This window comes from Phyllobates terribilis, unplaced genomic scaffold, assembly GCF_046119375.1.
Source record: "Phyllobates terribilis strain yellow unplaced genomic scaffold, ASM4611937v1 Scaffold_11__3_contigs__length_659146591, whole genome shotgun sequence".
Lineage (NCBI taxonomy): Eukaryota > Metazoa > Chordata > Amphibia > Anura > Dendrobatidae > Phyllobates > Phyllobates terribilis.
In genome coordinates, this window is record NW_027362771.1 from 482,316,058 (window position 1) to 482,337,650 (window position 21,593).

Here is a 21,593-nt window from a genome sequence, read left to right on the forward strand (position 1 = left end):
CCCAGCGCCCTTTGGAGGGTTTCAACGGCATCCTGGTTGGGAAACACTGGTCTAATACATAAAGTTGGTAATTAAAGGGAATGGATCACTTATATATTTTGTTTATTAAGTGAATCTTTTTGTTTTTTCATGATATTTTTTTCTTTTTCTGTACATGATTATTAGGGCGGCCATCTTGCCTTTGCTCCTGTTAACATCATTTATAGGTATACTTTACAGCAGTCATGTGGCGCATAGAAAACGGTAGACTGGAAATGTTCACTGAGATTTCTAGACCTGTTTTGTGACCTGTGTAGGTAGGAGGAAGAGGTGAGCTTTACATATCACCTATTATGTTTTGACTATGCATTATCTGCCGTTAATCCTACCTGTAATGATAAAGAGATAGCTGTTAAAGCTGCATTTACCCCAAACATCTGCTAATTCACCTAATTGCACAATAAAAATGAACATTCACTTGGGATAAAAATTTTGAGAGGGATTTTGCTTGAGGCGACCCCACCTCAAAAGATATCCTAGGTTGGCTTGAAAAACCCTACAATATCTGTGTAATGTAGCCTAATATGGTGCCCAGAGCCGTACTGATTGTAAATGGCTCTTTCCAGCTCCTCTGTGTTGGCAAATAAAGCGGAGAACCCAACTTATTTCAGAAGCCGGATTATTGTGTTTATAGCTGCTCTTCAACCATTATAGGAGGAGACGGCCTTAGGAAATGCTACTAGAAGGAAAACCTTCACATGAATGAATCCCTTCTAAAAAGTCCGCTCTTCCAACTGCATGTTTATGCTTAATATCAGAAGAACAGATACATAAAATCTATGTTATATCTTACAGGTTTTGGCAGAAGGTCTGAAAACGGGAGTGACAGAGTGGCCGGAGACTTTAGAGACAAAATCGGCTGTGGAGCTTGTTCAGGAGCTCCTAAATGGTAAGTACATATGACTATGAAAATCTCTTGAAAATAACCCATTACTTCCTAGGAAACATCATGATATTTAAACAGACCATAATAGGAAATATTTCTCAAATATTATTAGGAAAAGGTATTTTTTTTTTTAAAGGAGACTTAAGTCAGAAGTTATCACTGCTATTTTCACAGCTGTGTAAGACTTCCAGTTCCTGCTGTTGCTTGAAGCTGGTCAGATCGCTGCACTCCAATGCTACTGAGGCAAAACTGCCTGTATATACAACATGAGAGAGGCACAGGTCACAGCAGTGTCCATGTCGCTGGTCCAAACTGTCAATCTTCAGGAGGACAACAGCATGCAGGAAAGCTAAAAGGCTGGGGAGCATTGCTGTACTGAAGACAGAAAAGGAGATGAGCTGCCATGTGCTCCTATGAGCCGCTATGGTCTTCTGTAGTAGATAAAAGGGAATCTGTCAGCAGGATTTCACACCACTAACTATAGGTGCATGTAGCCCTTTCAAAGACAAGCCCAGAAATACCTCTACATGTCCAGTCTGGTCCTCTGTTACTGAGAAAACAGGGTTTGAATTTCTATACAAATGAGGGTGAAGATCTGAAGCCTCTGTCACTCCAGCTCTATTCCTCGCGCAGTGCAGCAGCTTCCTGCTTGATTTAACAGCTTTTATGCTGTGTGACTTTATGCAAAGAAGTCATCAGTCGAGGCAACTGCGCTGTTGACAAAGCAGCTAGGCTGGCATATTGAATTTCATTCTGCCACATATGAGCACAAAGCCCCATATGGCATTGATGCTGTATAGAATTGGCTCTGTATTACATCTTGTATCTCCTAAAAAAATAAAATCTCACCAAACTTTATTTCATTCTCAAAATGAAAGTAATGTGTGTGTCCTTGTACTTCATTGAGTGAAGTCATCTGATTTACTAATGACATGATTTACTGATGACACATATATTTTCAGTTCACTTGAGATCAGAACTCATCGCTGGCTGGTATAGTATAAAACAGTCATTTTTCCCCTCCTTTTTTTCCTCCTTGTACTTTTGGATGTGCTCTTTGGGTCACTATTCTGACCCCTTTTGTTCGACTCACAGCTAGGTTTGGGTGAACATTTCTCTCTAAATTGCTGAGATAATCCTCTGATTTAATTGTTCCCATAACTCCTCAAAACCCTTTATACCCAGGGACAGCAAAGCTGCCTTACAACATTATGGATCCTCCACCATGTTTCACTGTAGGGATGGTTGGTACACTCTTCTTTACAGGCTTCTTTTTTTCACCTATTATCCAAGAGCTCTAGTTTGGTTTCATGTGTCCGTATAACATTTTCTCTGAATTGTGGTTTGTCTGTAACTTTGTCAAAGTTCAATTACTCATTTCTTATGGTCTTCTTTGCCTATAAAGTACTGTTTTGTTCAGTGGGCTGCATGTGATATGGGTTGGAACAGTCACTCCCGATCTGAAGTTTTTTGGATGTTGCACTTGGTTGTTTTTTTTGCACATGAGTTGTTATTTTCACATTGTGGGTCAACTTTTGTAGGGTGTTCTCAACAGATTTCCTCTTTCCCTCACATCCTAGGAGGATCTTTAATCAATCTGTTTTGTTTTTTTTAATTTCAAGAAGAAAAACTTCATAAACAATTCCCTTGACACTACAAAAAAAATTACATGTGACAAAGGAAAAAAATGGACGTGCTTTTAATGCGGTACAATTGCACCTAAATCAAGTGCCAAAAACCATGCAAATAAAGAACAAGGAAAGGAAATATTCTGTAAGATGCCAATCTCATTAGAAATGAGTCTTTTATTACTTTTTAGACTGCTTGTGCCTGGTGATAAATGCATTTCTGATCTGGTCGCACAGCTCTTTTGTCTTTGCCATTGTGAACAAGCGAACTGGCCTCTTTGTATCAAAGCCATCATTCATAGTCTAATTAAAGTAATTTAGCACTGACATGGTGGGGACAGGTGAATCTAATTAATCACAGGTTAGCATGATATTTTGCCTTAGTTTCAAACAGCGAGCCCCATTAACTATTCAAGGATCAGCCCAATGATTTAAAACATCCAGCCGATCCACATGCTTGATATAATTTTTCATAAAATCACTGTATTATCAGGAGATTATTACTAGAGTACTAGTAAACCTGCCAGGTAGTCCAACTCTGCACCCACCACTGATTGGCAGCTTTCCGCTTATGGACAGTACTCGGAAAAAGGATAATCGCGGCACTCACCACACATTGAAAGAGCTTATTTATTAGTCCAAACCAGAGTAGCTAGACAAACAGTAGGGCTGGAGCCAGCTCCCTTCTCCTAATACGGCACAACGGATGAAGTGTCATCAGTGACGCAAAACTGCCATCGTGCCGTGTCAGCTGGAGGGAGTCCAGTCCAGCCCAATGTCTAACTACTCCAGTTTGGAATAATAAAACAATTTATTTGAATTGATGGTGAGTGCCGCATTTATCGTTTTTCCTTCTATAAAGCTAAAGTATTTTACTGTGCACTTGCTGAGCACCACCTGCTTTTGTTTGCTGCACGGAGATTTATATATAATTTTTGATATTTCTACTGTCTGGACACTGTATCGGTAGTCCCGACTTTTCTAAATCTTTTGAAGCTAAGTGTACACACATAGCTGGCAATCAGTGGTGTGGAACGCAGAAGAGGAACCTCCGGCTGCATCCGGAATCATGACGTGACTCTACTAACTGGTAACTATTATTCCCTGTTAGCCAAAATGTTTCTGCCATATGCATCTGTGGTACTTGCCATATGAAAGGTTTTGGGCAATCACATGCTGCATGGTTCACAGAATAGAACTATTTTGGGGCATCAATCTCTCTTAAAGAGCAATTTGTAAAATGGGAAGAGTGGTCCATGTGAGATCGGATGGATGTTTGGCGATCATTTGTCTCCACCGATGGGCAGAGCTTTGTCTGCATGCGACCTGGCATCCATGTGGCCTTACATTAACCCTTAGCATTCTTTAGAAGACTCTCTTGCCTTCAATATCTTTAACCCCTTCCTGCTGCGGACAATTTTTGCTTCTCCCCTTCTTTCATGAGTCATAACTTTTTCTGTTTTCTCCTCGTCATAGGACTTATATTTTTTCTTGTGTGGGACAATTAGAGGTTTTGAATGACACTATTTATTTTACCATATAATTTACCCAAACCATGGTGAAAAAAAACCCCACAGTTCCACCATTGTTTCTTGGGTTTTGTTTTTATGATTATAATTATGTGGTAAAAATGGCCCAGCACCATGATGGTCTATCACTACAATCACGGCGATACCAATCTTTATAGAGTAGTTTTTGTTTTTATTTTTTAAATTGTCGTGTGTCACCATGTTTGTAGTCCCATTACATTTGTTTTTAAGTGGATGAATCTGTATGAGGTCTTGTTTATTGCATGGTGAGCTGATGTTTTTATTGATTTTGATTTTGGGGTACATTGTTTTTATATTGGTTGTTTTTTTTTTTGTTTTTTTTTTTGGGGAGGGGTTATGGCGACTGGAGAACAACACTTCTGGCATTTCAATTTATTATTTACTTTACAATGTTTTTACAGATGCTGTGATACCAAATATTTTTTTTATTATTATTATAGTTCTTCTAGGGCACATATGTCAAATTTGTCCCTCAGGGTGATATTTGACCCATGACACTAGCACAGCCCCACACCCTCTCGACTCTGCACCTTGAGCTGTACTGGCATCATGACCATAGCAGCGGGGGACCGGGGTAGATGTATATTTTTAATGTGAGGCCATTATTCTGTATGGAGGACTATGTGGGGCCATTATTCTGTATGGAGGACTATGTGGGGCCATTATTCTGTATGGAGGACTATGTGGGGCCATTATTCTGTATGGAGGACTATGTGGGGCCATTATTCTGTATGGAGGACTATGTGGGGCCATTATTCTGTATGGAGGACTATGTGGGACCCATTATTCTGTATGGAGGACTTTGTGGGGCCCATTATTCTGTATGGAGGCCTATGTGGGGCCCATTATTCTGTATGGAGGACTATGTGGGGCCCATTATTCTGTATGGAGGACTATGTGGGGCCCATTATTCTGTATGGAGGACTATGTGGGGCCCATTATTCTGTATGGAGGACTATGTGGGGCCCATTATTCTGTATGGAGGACTATGTGGGGCAGATTATTCTGTATGGAGGACTATGTGGGGCCCATTATTCTGTATGGAGGACTATGTGGGGCCCATTATTCTGTATGGAGGACTATGTGGGGCCCATTATTCTGTATGGAGGACTATGTGGGGCCCATTATTCTGTATGGAGGACTATGTGGGGCCCATTATTCTGTATGGAGGACTATGTGGGGCCCATTATTCTGTATGGAGGACTATGTGGGGCCCATTATTCTGTATGGAGGACTATGTGGGGCCCATTATTCTGTATGGAGGACTATGTGGGGCCCATTATTCTGTATGGAGGACTATGTGGGGCCCATTATTCTGTATGGAGGACTATGTGGGGCCCATTATTCTGTATGGAGGACTATGTGGGGCCCATTATTCTGTATGGAGGACTATGTGGGGCCCATTATTCTGTATGGAGGACTATGTGGGGCCCATTATTCTGTATGGAGGACTATGTGGGGCCCATTATTCTGTATGGAGGACTATGTGGGGCCCATTATTCTGTATGGAGGACTATGTGGGGCCCATTATTCTGTATGAAGGACTATGTGGGGCCCATTATTCTGTATGGAGGACTATGTGGGGCCCATTATTCTGTATGGAGGACTATGTGGGGCCCATTATTCTGTATGGAGGACTATGTGGGGCCCATTATACTGTATGGAGGACTATGTGGGGCCCATTATTCTGTATAGAGGACTGTGGGGCCCATTATTCTGTATGGAGGACTATGTGGGGCCCATTATTCTGTATGGAGGACTATGTGGGGCCCATTATTCTGTATGGAGGACTATGTGGGGCCCATTATTTTGTAAGGAATGATGAGGAAAAACTTCCTCAATTGTAGACATGTTTTTTTAATAAATATCAAGGTTGGCCTGTGACTTTGTTCAAGTTTTTAATTTTGGCCCTCTGTGTATTTGAGTTTGATATCCCTTCTCTAGGGTATCTGAACCTGTGTTTGTTTGCTTGCTTTATATACTCCAGTACCACTGTATTGCTTTATGTAGTTAAAATCACTATGGTTGGCGTCACTGGAGTACCAACATGGCAGCAATGGGGAACCTTAGTAATCCCCCGGCCTCTTGGCAGGCCATCAGCACCCCGGAGTCGCCATGCAACAGTGCCCCCCTAGGATTGTGCCCCTTACATGTCGCTGTCAGAAGTTCACAGCAGCATTCCTTTCATCTGCTGATCCCTACTAACTGGCCCGGTGTAGCTATTACAGCATTTGGGAAATAGCTCCACTATTTCCCCTGAGTGACGTGTTTAGTGTAATTGCCACCATCTGTGAATTTCATGTATGATCTGTGTTGTATGCAAACTTGACATAAGTGTTGCTGACCTGTGACCTATGCGGAGGATACAAGAAACGCATGCCCTTCCTATGAGCACCATCCTCCTCCTGCTATAAAGGCTGAATATTTACATTTTACCATTACATTTGTATTTGTAATTTCCTGCTGTAATTTGCTGTACAATACAATAAACATTTTTTTTTCTCCCAGAGCTAAAGAATAAACTAGATGGAGTTAATAATTCAGCTTCTAAAAAGGAAGCAGAGGTGAGTTCACTTGATATGAATGATTTACCGAACGGCTGTGATTTTATTCTTCCAGCAGCGAGGTGTGCGCGCCTTGACAAGGTCAATATAAAGCGATTTCTCTCCTGGCTGCACATTGTAGGTAATACTCAGGAGGAATATTGCAATTATTAAACATGGCAATTACACTGAGTGATGCACATTGCGACTGCACAATTCAGCTGCGTTGCCTGAGGGTGCATAAAATAAAAAGGAAACCTAAATAAAAATTGATAGAAAGCCACGAACAACAAGCGGGCCTAGGGGGAAATAGTTTCATGTCGAGGTCTATTGCTTGTAGACTGCTGAGGATTTACTCCTGAGGCTTGAAGGGTATCCAAACAGCCTCGATAAAATGATTTCCCAGTCATTCTGCTCCGCTCATGTATTATGTATACAGCAGTCTCGCTGCACACATGATGGATGCCGACACTTAATTTCGTTCAGCCGTTCTTCATATGCACGGCTCTTAAACAGGTGACTAAGCCATTTAAGTGCTGAGTGGGCCTGTTAACGCTTGCAGTGCTGGACGTCTTCCAGTTAACCCCTATTAAGAGCATAACAATGGGTATTTACACATTATTGTCACGCTTTGCTGTCATTCATATACCGTCTAGTGCTGGAGGGCTTGTTCCAGCTCTTAATTAATTAATCATACAATGGATGAATTGGTTACATTGTTACGGCTGAGCAAATATTGCTCTTGTGGTTTTTTTTTTTTTCTTTTCTTCTATCCCCTTTTTTTTTGCCCTTTTAAAATTAGTAAGAAGGTGCAGCCAGACTGGCATCAAGGAGAAGCATCATGATTGATCATCGGTCTGCTGGTTACTATTCAATCACACAAGTTTCTTTGTATTGTGGGAGCGATGTGTGAATGACTTCGGCACGGGAGGCTGACGCTACTCATTATTCTCTTCTAGAAAGTAAAGAGTGATACTGCCGCAGTGGACAGCTCCATCCAGTCTTTTATCACGGAACGCGGAGATTTGGACTTTGCAGAGATGTTGTGGTGTAAAATGAGGAGAAGTAGGTGATTTAAAAAAAAAATGTTTATTCTTTGTCTGTAGATTAATACACTACTTCGAACATGCAGTGTATATATTTATCGAAAAGAAGGGCCTCTGTCAGAATTAGTTTATTTTATAATAATACAAGGAAAGGCTTCTACCGTACAGTTTTCTCATGAACAAAATATGTAAACTAGAGTTGAGCAAAAAGATTCATGTGGTCACATTGCTAGTCCGTGGCTGCAAGACCAGTGACTGCAAACCTCCTACTACTTGCAGCATGCACGGTGCCTCTTCAGATTAGTAGGCCCCGCAACGTTATGTCATGGTGCGATGTACACGTTACATAGTAGGGGCATGCAAATCAGAAGAGGTGCAAAGTATGCCGCAAGTAGGAGGTTCGCAGTGCTCTGGTCAGCGACCACAGATAACTGTTGTGGCCGCTGGACCAGGGTTTTGCTAATCTTTTTGCACAACTGTAGTTAAAACCCAATCATTAGGTTGTCCATTACTGTATTAGAACCATGGTGGATTCTATGGCAATCAGTAGTCATCTCAGCATAACCTTCCCCATCAAAGCTCTCCCTTCTTTTTCGTGAGACCTACACCACTTCGTTTATACTCATTACATACTTTGTATCAGTAAAGTAAAATCTGTTTTGGGTGTTACACTTAAAAGAACACAAGGTGTACATTTATCCCATGACACATTAAAACTTGCCATAATGACTTAAAGGGATATTCCGATCCCCAAGATCCTATCCCAATGTGTAGTAGGTGTAATAATAATAGCAAATACCTCCAATTTAGAAATGTAGTATAGTTCTTCTGATTCTGATGTGCAGGGTGTTGCAATAGCTTAGATATCCTTTGTTATGACCACTACCAGCTAACTGTCACTATATGAATGGTGATAACTGTAGAGATCTGAGGTTGTGGGTTGTAAGTAATCACCTAGGCAGGTTAACAATGCAGCAATATTTTATTGATCACAGCCATGGTAATAAAGCAATTCCAGGTAAATGGCCAAAATACAGTTCTCTCAGTCCTTAAGTTCCCAATCTGGGTTCAGAAGTTCCACTGGCTTTGTATAAAGCCATACTCACTGTCTCCCAACTTTTGGTTGACCCACAGATTTCGTATATGTAGCCACAGTCCATGATCCTCTAGACGGCAGATAAAATGATGAAAGCACAAGTATCCAGTAGCAACAGTCCTTTTAAGAAAGTTTAAATCCAACCGACATAATCCATAATGGTAACATGTTTATCCACCCATCCTTCCAAGTCCACTTTCTCCATCCTCTTCCTTCAATCCTTCCACCCAACTATTTCTAAAACATGTCTCTCCTTTCTTCCACTGGAATCAGTCCCCTCCCAGGTCAGAAGTGATCACGCCCTCCCCCTTAAACATTCACTGTTCGCTAAAACAATGAAGAATATTCTTGAAGCCTTCATCTGAGACTGCATGTAAGACCCCCTGTGGCGACGGCTCCACTGTGTCTACAATCTACACTCACCTAATGAGATTATTGGCTGTTGGAACAATGGTTAGATACTCCTGAGATACAGATATCCTGAGAAACAGATTAGTGGAATGCTGGACATTTTACAAGTGAATCTAGTGCACATACTGACAAGTTAGCAGAACTATATAAAACATAATAAGTAAATTACTAATAAAACACAATAATAATATTGACAAAAATGGTGGTCTGTTGCTGGAAAAGTATCGTAGTCTTTAGTAAGTGGGCAGCTCCTCACAGTAACCACGGATACTTAAGCTACTGCAATGCCCTGCACATGAGGTAGGCGACATAGTGAATCAGAAGAACAATATTACATTTCTAATTGGGGGTATTTGCTAATATTATTATTTTTATTATTACACCTACTACATATTGGGATGGGAATACAGATACATTTACCTGAAGTATGGCTTCCTGATTTTTGCTTAAGAACGGTTTTATTAATCACAAAACCTTTCTTACAGCTAGGATGATCTGCATAAAAATTAATGAAATTACTTGTGTTTTTACTTTTTATTTATAAGTTGAAAATATGCTATATCCATACCATTACATCAGCATATTCCTATAGACTAGTGTATTTAACTTGAGGTTGTATTTAAAAGGATAAATGTCTCATTACTACCTTTATAAATGTTAAAAATACTTATAAAAAGAACATCAAAAAGAGAATCTTGATGGATCCCATCAAAATTGGCAATATCTGCACCCAATTGATTATTTTAAAACTTTTCCACTTCCAATGTTTTATTTAATCATCTGCTTATTTTATTATATAATGTATATTTTTCTTTGGATAATATCCACAGGGGTATTTTGGTGCCTATATGCACTGGGTGCTGTCATTTTAAGAACCGTAACCTAAACAGGCGCAGTTCAGCTTTCCGCACAGACTGACCAGACACTTCTCTAGGGATAAGCATTAGGAACACGTTTCCAACTTCACTAGCTCCTGTATACATATTTTTAACTTTTAGAATAAAGTTGTTGTTTTTTTATTTGAAGATGATGGAGTTTGTAGCTATCTGTTATAAGCATGCATTACAATATTTTTGCTACTTTTGCTCCACAGGGCTGTTAATAGTATACCCTCACAATTTGCAGTAATGTCAGTACTGATTGTGGTATATATAAGCAAAGGCAAGCTGGTGGAGTTCCCATTTTGCCAGAGTGAAATGGCCAGCAGAGTTCCTTTTGCATTTATTTTTAAATTGCTCTTGTGCAAGTTCTGTGATTAGAATTACAACTTATCCTATATTTAGTTGGATAGTGCTGAGCTACAATTCATGGCAGTGCTCCTGGTCGAGACCAGTGCTGTATCTGGGAAGCATGTATTCTTCATAAGACAACAGTTCTGGATTATCTTTCCTTATAAGTACACTTTTTTCCCATTCCTCACAAGAGCACCCATGGAGAGAGGGATCTGCCTCAAGGACAGGAAACCCTACAGGTTTAAAAGGCGGAGCCCTCTGCAATGCCTCAGTTGTTTCCTGTCCTTGAGGAAACCCTACAGCTTCCCAGGCGCTGCCGGGGGAGTGAAGATTACCTTGAGCGTGCCGACTTCCTGGGGGGTCCGGGTGTCCGGATCCTTCTCTGGGAGATGCGTGACGTTGCTCCAGATGCCAGCCAGTGACTCGCGTGCATGGAGCGCAAAGCATCTCTGGGCCGGCGTGACGTCCGTTCCGGGGGCACGGCCTGTCGGGGCAGAGTGCTTCCCCGAAACCCCCGCTGGTGTCTTGCGGGACATCGCTGGAAGCCTGACAGCGATGGCTCCCGGGGGCACGGCCTGAGGGGCAGAGTGCTTGCCCAGCGAAGACCAATGGGATTCCTAGGGGACAAGGGTGTAAGGAGCAGGAAGAGGATAAAAACTCTCCCCCTTCCTCCATTCACTGCTGCATTTCAAGAATGTAGGACACAGTTCAGGCCGGAGAACCCATAGAAGCAGCCCCTCCAAACTCGGTAGTCTTGAGTCAGGTGGGGTAAGTCGGGGTGAAACCCTGGAAAAGCCTTATTAAATGTGTTTACCTTTTTTTACACTTTGCGCTTAGGGAAGGCCTAGAAAAACTCTAGCAAAATCTAAGCACTAGGAATGTGCACTATGCAAAAGTAGATTAGATGCCACATACACCCAAAAGCTATGCAAAGATTGTATTGAGAGAACCTTGTCAGAAGAGTCCCCCTCGTTGATGGATAACATGCGGTCCATGATTAGAAGCGAAATTAAAAAGTCATTTAAAGGGTTAAAGGCAGGCGCAGCGTCAAAAGAGGCTAGCGACAACTCTAGTTCAGAAGACGTTGGGAGGAAGGCCAGCTAGGAAAATTTGATACAAGCTCCACAGCATCGTCATCCTCTTCAGATAGCGATGAAGACCCCTCTTGTTTTCCGCTTGACGAAATTAGTAGGCTGGCGAAAGCAGTTAGGGCTACCATGAAAGTGGAAGACACAAAGGAGCCCAGGTCCGTACAAGATCAAATGTTTGGAGGTCTAGAAAGTAGGAAACACAAGTGTTTTCCAGTTCACAAAAACATTCCCAGCTGATTAAAAAGGAATGGGGAAAACCATACAGAAAGGCTTACAGCCCCAAACTGATGAAAAGAAAATACCCTTTTGGGGCAGAGGACTCTGAAGTTTGGGATAAGGCACCCAAGATAGATGTGGCAGTCTGCAAAGTCTCCAGAAGTTCCTCCCTCCCGTTTGATGATGCGGGGCTCCTGAAGGACCCTCTTGATAGGAAAGTAGAGAGTTTTCTAAAAAGAGCGTGGGAAACAGGAGCCACAGCATTCAAGCCGAATATAGCAGCAACATGCATGGCGAGATCTTTAAGTGTATGGCTGGCTCAGTTTTAAGACCAGATCCGGAACAAATGCCCTAGGGACGAGCTGCTAGCATGCTTGCCAAATATAATTAAAGCAGCAGACTTTCTTGCTGACGCCTCAGCAGATGCTGTTCGTCTGACAGCCCGAACCTGTGCCCTGTCAAATTCAGCCAGAAGAGCCCTCTGATTAAAAAACTGGAGAGGGGACTTCAATTCAAAGTCCAGGCTTTGCGATATTCCCTTTGAAGGAAATTACCTCTTCAGGCCCACTCTCGACGAGATCCTGGATAAGGCCTCCCAGCGGCAGTGTTTTTTGTCGGGGTTCCCAAAAAAATCAGGAAGACAATGACGCCAGGTCCCAGGTAGGTGGAAGATTGAAGCGCTTCCTCCCTGCCTGGGAAAACATTTCCCAGAACCCCTGGGTTCTAGACACAGTACGGGAGGAGCTGAAACTGGAATTCCTTTCCACTCCTCCAGATACCTATATCGTCACCAGACACCAACCTTCTGGGTTGGTTCAAAATTCCCTAGAGCTAGAGGTTATGTCTCTAATCCAAAAGGGAGCACTGCCCTATGTCGCAGAAGGGGAAGAGGGGAAGGGGTTTTACAGACCCTTAACCCTTATTCCTAAGAAAAAAACTGGATAAATCATACAGAACTATCATAAACCTAAAAAACCTTAACAAGTTTCTGGCACTAAAACGGTTCAAGATGGAAAACATCTATTCAGTAATAAAACTCCTGTTCCCAAAATGTTTCATGGCAACTATAGATCTCAAAGATGTCTATTACCATGTCCCCATCTTTCAAGGTCCTCAAAGATTCCTAAGAGTGGCAGTCTACATCAAGGGGCAGTTAACACATCTACAGTTTCAAGTCCTCCCCTTTGGACTGTCCATGGCCCCAAGGGTCTTTACCAAAATAGTGGCAGAAATGTCAGCACATGTAAGGGAATCAGACATCATTTTTATCCCGTATCTGGACGACTTTCCTGTGGTAGGAAAATCGGAGTCCGAATGCAATCAAGCGGTATCAAAAGTCTTAAAAATCTTAGCCTCCTTAGGGTGGCTAATAAACTTAAAAAAGTCCAAGTTAGAGCCAAGACAAAAACAAATTTTTTTAGGAATCTGGTTGGATTCGGAGAAGCAAATGTCCTTTCTTCCGGAAGAAAAAAAGGGGAAAGTAAAGGCCCTAGTTTCAGAACTGATAAACTACCCACGAACTACATTAAGAAGAGCCACGTCCATCCTGGGGTCTCTAACCGTATGTATCCCAGCAGTGACTTGGTCAAGGTTCCACTTCAGATCTCTCCAGTGGGACAGTCTGAGAATAGAAGAAAGATTAGGGGGAAACTTAGACCTAAAGATAGTGGTATCAAAGGATACTCAGCTGTCTTTAACATGGTGGACAAACGAGGCAAATCTATCCCAGGGAGTTCCATGGGAGAAGAAAGACCCTGTAATACTCACCACGGACGCAAGTCCCTGGGGGTGGGGGCCCACGTAGACGGTAGTATTCTGCAGGGGAGATGGCCACAAGACCTAATAAAGGCTTCTTCCAACAGGAAAGAATTAGCAGCCATAGCATTGGCCTTACAAAAAATCCTGCCAGTTGTCAAAAATCAACACCTAAAAATACTCAGACAACAAAACAGCAGTAGCTTATATAAACAAGCAGGGAGGAACAAGGTCAGAGGGCCTGATGGCCGAGGCACAAAAAATTATGATGCTAGCAGAAGGTAATCTAAGTTCCATCTCGGCAGGCTATTTAAAGGGGTCAGAAAACGTAAAAGCAGATTTCCTGAGCAGTCACAGGGTAGACCAGGATGAATGGTCTTTGAACGCAGAAGTCTTCCAGAAAATAGTAGATCTCTGGGGGGGTTCCAAAAATAGACCTTTTTGCAAACAGATCGAACAGGAAGGTCCAGAAATTCTTTTCACTAAATCCAAAAGACCTCCCCGGGGGGGTAGATGCCCTGCTCCACGAATGGCCAGTAGGTCTTCTTTATGCTTTTCCCCCTCTATATCTAATTCCTGCGGTTCTCAGGAAAATACTCACAGAAAGGGTCGAGATAATTCTAGTGGCCCCCTTCTGGCCCAGAAGGACGTGGTTCACCTGGCTATGTCGCCTTTCATTAGCAACTCTTTGGGTGCTTCCAGAGATTCCAAATCTCCTATCCCAGGGCCCCATTCATCACCCCGATATAAAGAATCTTCATTTAACGGCTTGGCGCTTGAGCGGCAGCTTCTGAGAAATAAGGGGTGTTCAGAAAAGGTAATATGCACCCTTAAGTCGATGAAGAAAACAACATGTATTATATATTACAGGAAATGGAGTAAATTCCTGATTTTTTTCAGGAATAAAGCCCTTAACGAATCAGAGGGTCCCATATGTGGAGATTCTGGAATTCCTACAGAATGGTTGGGAATTGGGGCTAAAAAAGAGCACCCTTAAGGTCCACTCTGCAGCCTTCAGGGCCCTCTTCGGAGAGAACGTCGCATCCCATCCCTTGAAAGTAAAATTTTTCAGAGCAGTCAGTTGGTCGGAATCTGCCCCTCGTCGGAGAGCAGCCCCTTGGGACTTAAACCTGGTCCTCAGAGCCCTTACTAAGCCTCCCTTTGAGCCATTATCAGATTGTTCTCTAAAAAATTTAACCCTTAAAACGGCCCTCCTGTTAACCCTTACATCGGCCAGACAGGTGGGGGGAGATTCAGGCTCTATATATAAATCAGCCCTTTACTCAATTCCTGTCGGACAGAGTTAAGGTATTTTTCACACTTAGCGACACTACAGCGATCCCGACAATGATACGACCTGGCAGGGATCTTTGCTGCGTCACTGTGGTCGCTGGTGAGATGTCAGACAGTTAGATCTTCCCAACGACGCAGCAACGATACGGCGACCCGTAGCGACCTGTATAACGATGCAACGCAAATGCACGCCTATGTGTCTCAGTTCTGAGTCACCAACGAGGTCGTTGGAAAGGTGTCAAACACACCGATGCATGCTACCCAGTAGGACCTCAACGATCAAAAAATGGTCCAGGCCATTTCGACACGACCAGCGATCTCACAGCAGGGGCCTGGTCGCTGCTACGTGTCAAACATAGCGAGATCGCTGCTGAGGTCGCTGTTGAATCACAAAACTTGTGACTCAGCAGCGATCTCGCTTAGTGTGACAGGTGCATTATTCTTTCCCCAGACTCTGCCTTTCTTCCGAAAGTAGTATCCACCTTCCATAGGGCACAGGATATAGTATTACCTTCATTCTGTGAGAACCCTAAAAATGAAGGGGAAAGGGAGTACCATACCCTAGATGTCAGGAGATGTCTGTTACAACACTTGGAGTCAGCCAAGGGTATTAGGAAAACCACCTCCTTGTTCTCTTTCAGGGTCCCAAGAAGGGCCAGACAGCGTCCAAGGGGTCCATAGCAAGATGGGTCAGGACGGGGATTTCTCTGGCTTACACCTCAGGGGGGGTTCTCCCCTCCTGATAAAATTAAAGCGCACTGCACGAGGGCTGTCTCTACTTCTTGGGCAGAAAGGGCAAATGCTTTTCTGGAGCAGATTTGTAGGGGCTGCCACGTGGTCTTCACCCTCCACCTTCTTCAAGCACTACTGGGTGGATCTAGGTGTTGGTGATCTATCCTTCAGTAGGAAAGTCCTACAAGCAGTGGTCCCTCCCTAAAGGGATTCCTTTGTAATCTCTCCATGGGTGCTGTCGTGGGGGAATGGGAAAAATGATGATTACTTACCTGTAATCGGATTTTCCAGAACCCACGACAGTACCCTCACTTATTCCCTCCCTTCTCACTCTCACTATGGTGGAGGATGCACACATAAATCACTGGGTGTCACAAAAAGAAAAAGGAGCGTACATATGAAATGAATATACAGAAATTTATGTATACCTTCTCTTGTATATTCGCCATAGTTTGGCGATATTCTGCACTGAATTCTTAAGTGTGGAAGATTCCACCTATGTATGTATATATTGTCTAAACTAACCAACGGGGTTCGTCTGATGCTCGGCAAACCACTGAGGCATTGCAGAGGGCTCCGCGTTTTAAACCTGTAGGATTTCCTGTCCTTGGGGGGGATCCCTCTCTCCATGGGTGCTGTCGTGGGTTTTGGAAAATCTGATTACCGGTAAGTAATCATCATTTTCTGGTTCCTCTGTTATTCCTATCAGAAATTTCCAGTTGGGGGTGTGTCCACACACAGTCACTGTCCAATCAGTGTTGCTTGTAGAGGGACACGCCCCCTTGATTTGGTGAATTGGAACACCCAATTGTCATACTGTTTTTACATTTACATACTGATTTATGAGAAAGGATGTTCCAGAATTATGACATGGATAAAGCTTTATTTTTAGATTTCTGCAAAAAGGCGCTATCTGGATATTAATGGGTTACAGACATCATCTGTTGATCCTGGACTAAGATATAATATCAGTGTTTTTGTGTTTGTTCTATAAAGGTGTATTTTCTTATCAAGATGCTCAAGACTGTTTCTCACTCGTCATACAATCGCTGAAATATGGGGATGTGCACCCATGGGTAAGATGACCTATTCTATACAGTATTTTCCCATTAGATGGTAATCACTAAGCATATGGAGTGTAGTTCAGGATCTCTGCAGTGCAAGATTTTCAGGTTCTCTGCTCCTAAATTTTAGGAAATGATCGTTTAATTTTTTAACTTTTTAATTTTTTTAAATCACAATAAGATGGAAAGGAGATGCAGAATAAAGTTTTACAGACATGGAAAAGCCTCCCGAATACAATTTTGGGCTGTACATTTTAAAGTCCTGTTTTATCATCTCAATCAATCATCTAGGTATTGTTTCCCTCAGCCGATGACCAGGGAGAAGTTAGCACAGGCGGATGCACTTCTGATATTGTGCTCATCTTCTCCATTTGTCAGTGCTAACAGCTGTTTAAGCATTTTAGTAATTTTTTAAATGGACAGGATTGATAACAATCATTTTCACACGAAAAGCCTCATATGTCACCCAAAAAAATAGGAGAACTGGAATCTTACCCTTTACATGGCCTATCGAAGCCAATGAACAGGACATGATGTTCATTTATTCCAATCTCAAACAATCCCTTTAAATTGTTGACTGCAAACATTATATGCAAGCCAGACCCTAGGGCAATGTTCCCCATCTCAAGTCCTCAGGAGCCACCAACAGGCCATGTTTTCAGGATCTCCTTAGTATGGCCCAGGTGGTATTTGCAGTTACCTGCACAGACAGCAATTCCATCACCTGGGCAATACTAAGCAAATCCTGAAAACATGGCCTGTTGGTGGCTCTTGAGGACTGGAGTTGGGGTACACTGCCCTAGTGGATGATTACCTGTTAGCTCCGTAGCTGCATCTTAGCTATGCTTTATTGGGGCACTTCAGTGATCTTTGGTTTTGCTGCAATGTCTGCGGTAGTCTGAGACGCACCTCCTGTCTCATGATTGGTTCAGTTTGCTGTCTACCTCCCTCGGCAGCTGATGTGTAAAACCATACATTAATGACAAACTAGTAGGAAGTCAATGACATCCTAGAAATCACTAGTGGCAAAAACGAGTGAAAGAGGTCGACAGTAATTTTATTATTTTTTATACTTACAATGAATGAAAAATAAGAGATGATAATAAAAAGTTACACAGTTTCTACTGGTATAGAGTATGACTGAATTAGCTTTTTCCTGTTCTCACGGAATAATTGTTTGCCTATTCTAGATCCATCATGGGAGCAGCAGCACACTGAGCAAGCTAATTCAGCAGTCCTACCACGGAAACATGCAAAGCATCTCCCTTTCAGGCCTCACTCCTATCCGCATGCTGCTAGAGATTGGTTTGGACAAGATGAAAAAAGATTATATCAACTGCTTTATAGGTTGGCAGCTACTGAGATCTCCTACTGCGACATTATTCACTCATAATACGCCATTCAGGTTGAAAATTAATATAGACTGTTTAACATATTTTTTACTATTTTATTTGAAGACTATAATCAGTGTAAGTTATGTTCATCCTGTTAGGCATGAGAGAACTTGAAGGCAGCATGTATTTTATATACATATTTATTACACAGTATATCAGGCTGTAGAATATGCTGCTACCATATAACTTATTACCATTAGTAATTAAAACTAAATATATACTGTACTGTGCAATAGTCTTAGACAGACAGGTGTGGAAAAAATCTGTAATGCCCCCGTCACACTAAGCGAGATCGCTGCTGAGTCACAAGTTTTGTGACGCAACAGCGACCTCAGCAGCGATCTCGCTACGTTTGACACGTAGCAGCGACCAGGCCCCTGCTGTGAGATCGCTGGTCGTGTCGAAATGGCATGGACCATTTTTTGATCGTTGAGGTCCTGCTGGGTAGCGTGCATCCGTGTGTTTGACACCTTACAAACGACCTCGTTGGCGACTCAGAACTGAGACACATAGGCGTGCATTTGCGTTGCATCGTTATACGGGTCGCCGTATCGTTGCTGCGTCGTTGGTGAGCCTGCCTGTTTGACATCTCACCAGCGACCACATAGCGACACAGCAACGATCCCTGCCAGGTCGTATCGTTGTCGGGATCGCTGTAGCGTCGCTAAGTGTGACGGTACCTTTAGAGTACGCTCACAATGCCATAAAACATGGCCGAGTGCTATACAATGTTTTATCGGATAGCAATCAGGCCAATGTTATACAATGGGGCAGATCTGCCATTATTTTTTTTCTCATGCTGATTCAGCTTCAGAAAAAAATTGTAGCATGTTGCCAGTGCATCGTATATCGGACCACGCACACTCATACAAGTCTTTGGGTGCGTGTGAAACATCGGAGTGCACTTGGATGTCCTCAGAGAGCAGTCCAATTACCACAGAGAAATTAAGTTCTTTGTCTTCTCCGCACCTGTGATCTGATTCATGAGAGCAAATTGGATCACACTAAGGTGACACTGTTCAAACTCTTGACAGAGTTTGAGCAGAGTATCATTAGCATAATCTGCCCGATTCTCTCACATGAGAGAATCTACACTAATATGAGCAAACCCTTAGAATTATTTACAAAAAATAGTCTTAATAGTAGAATTTCTGTCAATGAACAAAATGCAAAGTGAATGAAGAAAAGAGGAATTCACATTTGGTGTGACTGCCATTTGCCTTCAAAACCGCATCAAAGCCTCAATTCTCCTAGGCACACAGTGTTTGAAGAAACTCTGCAGGGAGGTTGTTCCAACATCTTGGAGAACTAATCACAGATCTGTGGATGTCACTTGTGCTAATCCTTCTACTCCCACATAGACTCAATGATGTTGAGATCAGGGCTCTGTGGGGCCATATCATCGCTTCCAGGACTCTGTTGTTCTTTCCGTTGAAGATAGCTCTCCATGACATTGGCTATATGCTTGGAGCCGTTGTCCTGCTGCTCAATATGTTTGGAGCCAATTGGAAGCATCCCTGATGGTATTGCATGATGGATAGGTATCTGCCTGCACGTACTTGAGTACACAAATCATCTGGATCTTTCTGTAATTGCTGACCAATGATGTCCCCAATGTGCTTAGTGGTAGATGAATCTATAAAGAATGTCCTACCCCCGGGATATGGTGGGGGGTGACAAAATATACTGTAGCCAGACCCCTCAAGTTTTCATTCAGGGTAAACAAGTATCTTGACTTTGAATTGGTCATGGAACAGCCATTCCTCCAATGTAAAGTGTACCAAGAGCCATTTTCGAACACAACAACACCAGGACGCATGTTGCTTGTGTTACTGTGAGCAGCCTGCATGTCCTAAACATGCTACCATGGGCCTGCAGCGTCTTCCATCTAGCACTTCTGGGATGCCATTGGTCAGCAATTGCAAAGGTGCTGCCAGCTGCGGATCTTGATGATTTGCCCAAGTGCATTTAGCGTAACGTAACTTTCCTCAGACAATCATTAATCATGTAATTGATAGCAGCGTGTAAGTGTGAGGATTTCTGCATGTGGCATTCATACTCAATACTGAATAAATCGAGATGTTTTGTAATTTTCTTTCCATTTTTTCATCATTTGCATATCATTAATATGTCTATTAATCCTGTGATTTTTTATAATTCCACGACTTTTCATTCTTTGTGTTGCAATTTCAATGTTGAGGAGTGTGTATTTTTTTTAAATTAATAATTGTAACAATTTATATGGTGGCAGCAATTTCTACAGCCTTTTTCTTATTCTAAAGGTTCTGCCCAAACCAAAGGGTTTTTTCAAATACATACAGATGAGATGTGCCACCATGGTCTTATTTGCCAATGCATTTTAGCATTCGTAAAGGTCACTGTGGTTGGTTGCCCACCAGTCACACATTTGTGGCAATTACTAGCTAATGGCAAGGTCAATAGAATTTGGTACACTCCTAAAGGGTTCAGTGGATTTGGCCCAATTTACTAATCCCTTTAGTTTTCCTGGCTGTGAGGCCAGAAATGTATGGCAGCCACATATCCATCTCTGTATAACAGATGATAACCATAAAAATGTAACCATAATTGAATTTGTTATCAGCAGTAAACCTGCTTGTTCACAGTTTCCATGTAGGAACATAAAAAGACTCCAAAATAGGAGCCAGTATGCAAATTTGGTGGACTTACGGCTCACTTGTCTTCACAGGTCGAGAACTGGCAACATTTAATTATCTGGTAAGTTAACAAGATAATGCAACTGTTTTTCGATTTATCTTGAAGGTTGTTGCCAGTTTCTTTACTTTCCTTACATATATAAGAACTTAACATATTTCTTCAACGGCCAAGAAGATCTTCGGTGTCATGACTTTAAAATATATAATAAGTATTACTGCACTGATGTTAATACTAATTAGCAAAAAGGGTAGAACCCCATATTAAGATCCCTCTCTAACAAGCCATACAATTAACAATCAAAGTTAAGTTTTATTTAAAATGCACATGGGGTAGTATTAACATATTTCCCTAATCTGCCTATAATTTAATGATTTTAGGGTAACCACCTATATTAATTCAGTTGATGACACCCTGGGGTGCAATCACTTATATAGCAGAATAGGACAAGTAATATTAAAGCCCACGTCCCCCTTAACATGTTTCACCGCATGTGCGGCGTCATCAGGGGATTCATGCCAGTGTCCTATTCCCTGATGACACCGCCTATGCGGTGAAACATGTTGGGGGGACGTGTGCTTTAATATTACTTGTCCTATAAGTGATGGCACCCCGGCATGTCATCAACTGAATTAATATAGGTGGTTACCCTAAAATCAATAAATTATAGGCAGATAAGGGACAATATTTTAATAATACCCCATATGTATTTTAAATACAATAAAAGTTAAGTTTTATGGCTTTTTAGAGAGGGATCTTAATATGGGGTTCTCCCCTTTTTGCTAATTCATAATATATTCCTCCCGCCGTTTCTTTCCCCTTGTTCTGTTCGGTTAGATGTTAATACTAGCTCAAAGCTGGATAAATGCCTTTAGCAACTAATCAGATTCCTTCTTTTATATATTAAGGTGCTGGAAGCTACATTTTGATTAGTTGCTTATACC

At 42.1% G+C, this 21,593-nt stretch overlaps 1 protein-coding gene across 1 annotated transcript in view; it reads left to right on the plus strand.

Annotated features, from left to right (window-relative positions):
- ZWILCH (zwilch kinetochore protein) overlaps nt 1-21,593 on the plus strand; it is a 55,588-nt gene that overhangs the window by 13,586 nt on the left and 20,409 nt on the right. Inside the window, exons 9-14 of the mRNA XM_073653449.1 lie at nt 835-928; nt 6,612-6,667; nt 7,606-7,711; nt 16,515-16,594; nt 17,773-17,929; nt 20,684-20,712. Coding sequence (XP_073509550.1) covers nt 835-928; nt 6,612-6,667; nt 7,606-7,711; nt 16,515-16,594; nt 17,773-17,929; nt 20,684-20,712 — 522 coding nt within the window. The remainder of the gene's footprint in view (nt 1-834; nt 929-6,611; nt 6,668-7,605; nt 7,712-16,514; nt 16,595-17,772; nt 17,930-20,683; nt 20,713-21,593) is intronic.